Genomic DNA, 4,412 nt, shown 5'->3' on the forward strand with positions numbered 1-4,412 from the left:
TATTGAAAAGCGCTTTTCTAAATACTCAAAGACACTGTACATACAAGAACATCAATCAGCAAAACAATATTTTTTATATAATTGACTATTTATTGACTGAAGGTATTGAGAGCTGAACATTTTTCCACAACAAGTTCTCACAGGGTTATTCAGTTCAACTTAAATTAGAGGTCAGCAGTGGTGGAACGTAACTAAGTACATTTACTCAAGTACTGCACTGGAGTACAGATTTTAGTTACTTGTAGTTAATTCGAGTATTTCCATTTTATGCAACTTCATACTTCTACTCCACTACTACAGAATGAGTACTTTTACATGTGATACTTTGAGTACATTTTGCTGAAAATGCTAACAAACCTTTAAAGGCTTTTTACTTCTAGTGTAGAGCTTTCGCAGTGTATTAGTATTTTTACTTATGTAAAGGATGTAAATACTTTTTCCACCACTGGAGGTCATCCAATTGTTTATTCAATCTATTGTAGACTACACAGCTATGTACAAGAAATATATATAATTTGGGGGAAAAAATCTATTATGGAGAAAATAATGCATGGTCTCACCAGTTAATCTTATTATTAATCCTGTGTGTTCCTACAGATAGAGAACGATCCCCAGGAGTTTGCTCTTTACTGTATTCACCAGAGTGGAGGTATGCTTTGTCTGTTATACTAGTTACACATTGAAGTTATCAGACAGTTATTAGACAATGTAATTCTTCACTGACGTTGTGTGTGTGTGTGTGTGTGTATGTGTGTGTGTGTTGTTCAGAAAAGAGAAAGCTCAACAACAGAGACCAACCCCTATGGGAGCGCATACTACAGGGACCCTCTGACGACATCATGAGGATCTTTTTGATGGATATGGACGAAGAGGAAGTCAGTAATGATGTGAGTGTTGTAGCTCCGCCTCCAGAGGGTATCTGCTCAATAATGACAGGGTACAATAGTAATATTTCTCAGTAACAATGGCAGGAATAACAGGATAGCAGTCTTGCTATTGAAATGGAGTAATTTTTATCATCATTTATTTTAGATTTAAGATATATTCTCAAAACAGTGCTTTGGAAAATTGCAGTGTAAACTTTTATAATGGAGTATTTATTATTATAGTTTGTTTCTAATGATTCTTTTTTACACTATTGTTGTTGCTGGGGAACGACAGAATATAAGCCTCATAGCCTGGGAAGAAGGGTGTGCCTTTATAGCTTTAGTTTTATAGCTTATGTTTATGCTCTTGAATACTGGGCTGTTAAATAATGTTCCATTGTTTCCCCCCTTTTCACTGTAATTGCAGTGTAGTTACAGGGCATGTTAAAGTTTATTTTTGTGTTTTTTGTGTGAGTAAGAGCCACATGTAGGTGAAGTCCTTTCTATGACATAGCTGTGCTGAGAGGACATATAGGATACGCCTGCTGGTGCCCTGTTTGTAATTATTTAGTATGGGTATTTTAGTTCTAGGTCTTCATGAATGTAAATTTGTTAGCCCCTTGTTTCCTGCACTTCTTCATGTATAGCCTACCTATAGCTACCCTGTCAGTATTTCTTTACCCTGTATGTACCAAATATTTACACAATGACTTGTGGGCTACAATCTCAGCGTCAGTGAAGAGACTTACACATGCACAAATGTTTTTCTATTTAACCGTGATGTTAACACAACCTAAGTAGATAAAAAATACATATATATTTTAATAGTTGTTTAGAGTCAGTGAATATATCAATCCCTGTGTAGCTATATCAACTTGATTGTTTGTTTTGCTTACATCAGGATTGTGCTTCTTATTTCAGCTGGAAATAAATAAATAAAAAAACTATTTACATTTTTTTTATCATGCAAATACAAATGTCCTTATGGCTCTGGATAAATATAATTATATGTTTATTATATATAATTGGCAGATTTGCAGTCCATAAGTCACAATTCAGTGTGAAAGCATAGATGCTAGTGTCCTGTTTACAATTTTAGTCAAGTTTCTTCTGTTTCTTGTTTGCTAAGGTTCTTTTCCCAATCTTAATACGTTACCTAGATTCAATGACTTTATTCTGTTGCTCCTCTCTCCTCTCCTCTCCTCTCCTCTCCTCTCCTCTCCTCTCCTGTTCCTTCTTTTCTTCACCTCTCAGGTAGCCCAGTATCTGAACTTGGAGCTTCCTATCCTGGAGCAGGTTCTACTGAAACTCAGAGAGGAGGAGAACAGAGAGATACAGAGGGTCATTGGCAAGTCAGTATAAGTGATTTTTTTTTATGTTTGTGTGTGTTAATAAGTGTTTCAATTAGCTTTTATTTATTTGCTTATTTGCTACTTATTCATAGTATCTGTATATGTGTACGTTGTGTGTGTGTGTGTGTGTGTCAGGTACCACCAGCAGCACAGACTCCTATCCCATATGCTGAACTGTAAGACGTCACATCACATTGAGACCAGCGTTTGATGACTGCTGATCTGAGTCACTAACACAGGACCAGTCATTCATTGCAGTACCACCGTAAGGATGTACGAGTAACTGTGGATGAAATTTTTTTTACAAGGTCTTTAACTTTATAAACAAGGTTAAAGTTGCAAAAGTTTGTGTGGGAAATACTGATTTTGCTTAATTTCTTTAAACTGTAAAATAAGTACAAAATAAATGTGTAAGCTGCTGTAAATAACTGTAAATCAGTGTTGTGTGTTCATAAATAAATAAATGTTGTGGGACCATTATGAACTCTCATGTGTTGTGTGATTAGTGATGAGCTATACAAGTACAGGTCCTCAGGTCCATTAGTTAATCAATTAATGAATCTATACACATACAAAAATTAACAAATTGATTAATACGATTTTAATGTAAATGACTTAATAGACTAACAACATGGATATTATCCTTTTAGTTCTCTGGTACTACGAATCGGAATAAGTTTCCCTTTTGCACAAAAATAAATAAATATATAAATAATCAAAGAAAGAATGAAATGACATATTTGGTACAATTTTGAATAGAAAGAATATGGTTTACAGGAAATTCAAAAGTGTAACCTTTTCATTTTTTATCATTCATGTTTGCTGTTTTGATCTCTAGGGTATTTATTGCATTGGTTACCAGTACTCTGGACTCGCACATCTTTACTAAAGGATCATAATGGAAATAAGCCCTGAACTTTAATGAAGTCTCCTTGCCATCTGGAAACGCTGTTTGATTTTGTCATGCAAGAAAAAATTCCTCTTCATTTCCGCTCCCTGCAGGGCCTGCAACATCTATGTTTCCCAACTCCTCCATTTTTATGGACCTTTCCAATCCCTGCCCTTGTCCTTCTCCTGTCCAGCAGCGTCCCCGGTGGCTGTGTCGTCACCTTCGCCACAGCCGATCTTGCTCACCCCTCATTGGCGGTTATTAGGTCTCTCGTGATATAATAAGAATGGTGAGTTTTTCCAATCTAAAGCTACCTTAGGACGATAAAGGTGGTAAACTGAATGTTAAAGAAGATATGTGTGTTTGTGGTGGTGGTGGGTGTGTGGGCGTTGTGTGTGTGCCTGGTGTGTGTGTGTGCTGTGTGGGTGCAGGAGCCTACTGTGGAAACACTGTTCATAGCAGTTTATAATGTAGTGTAGAGGTGAGCCAATGCTGGGCTTTCAGTGCAAAAGGCTTTATAACGCCTTGCCAGGGCCACCAGACAGCCTCATATTACCCAGCAAAAAAAACTGAGTTGTAAATTTTTACTCATGACAAGCTGACCAAAATTGAGAATAAATGCAACTAGTTGTTTTATTGAAGGAGAGCAGTTTTCCATATGATGTCGCCAAAGGGGAGTCCCAGTGGTATTCCTTTTAGGAAATGGGATCATGAGTGAGAGGGTAGGCATTGGCACACTTTGCGACTTTGCTAGTAGTGGCAGAGATTCACAGGACATTTGCGTCCTTTAGCGTGGATTCAGTCTCGTGGTTGGACTTTGAATTCTTTTAATAGACATATCGCCTCTTGTCCATTCTTTTTGGTGCTGTAAATTAAGTACTTCTGCCGTCTGTCTCTCTTACTGACTTTTTTGTCAGTGGGCTCTTGATGGAGAGATATGGTTCTATTAATACTCGATTCTGTGCAGACTAATTAACTTGGTTGTAAGACTGCTTCTATGTGGTTATGGTTTACAATGTAATTACTTCTGTGTTGGTCTATTTTAGTCTTTTTTTATTTGATCTTATTCTACTTTTCTAGAACCTTTTACTCTGTCCTTTCCGGTGCCCCATACACGAAAACGTTTGCTTCGGCGTTGCTGTGCTATTCACATGACTGGAATCTCTACGTGTTCTTTCTTTCTCAACATGCAATCAAGATGACTAAGTAAATAAGAGCATTGGTTTCTCGTATAAGTACAATGCATTATCACTCTCTCTGGACAGCAGAGAAATCCGGTCCTATCATATACAGCATGTCCGTAGT

The 4,412-nt window shown here is 37.0% G+C and overlaps 1 protein-coding gene across 4 annotated transcripts in view; it reads left to right on the top strand.

Moving 5' to 3' along the window:
- rassf6 (Ras association domain family member 6) overlaps positions 1 to 2,687 on the top strand; it is an 8,365-nt gene extending 5,678 nt beyond the window's left edge. For all 4 annotated transcript variants that reach the window (XM_035667448.1, XM_035667449.1, XM_035667450.1 and 1 more), the window contains exons 8-11: positions 598 to 649; positions 769 to 887; positions 2,121 to 2,218; positions 2,354 to 2,687. In XM_035667448.1, coding sequence (XP_035523341.1) covers positions 598 to 649; positions 769 to 887; positions 2,121 to 2,218; positions 2,354 to 2,429 — 345 coding nt within the window. In that variant the 3' untranslated portion in view covers positions 2,430 to 2,687. The remainder of the gene's footprint in view (positions 1 to 597; positions 650 to 768; positions 888 to 2,120; positions 2,219 to 2,353) is intronic.
- The last annotated feature ends 1,725 nt before the right edge of the window (positions 2,688 to 4,412 follow it).

The sequence above is a fragment of the Morone saxatilis genome, unplaced genomic scaffold (genome assembly GCF_004916995.1).
Source record: "Morone saxatilis isolate NCDOM2014 unplaced genomic scaffold, NCSU_SB_2.0 Contig21, whole genome shotgun sequence".
Classification (NCBI taxonomy): Eukaryota; Metazoa; Chordata; class Actinopteri; family Moronidae; genus Morone; species Morone saxatilis.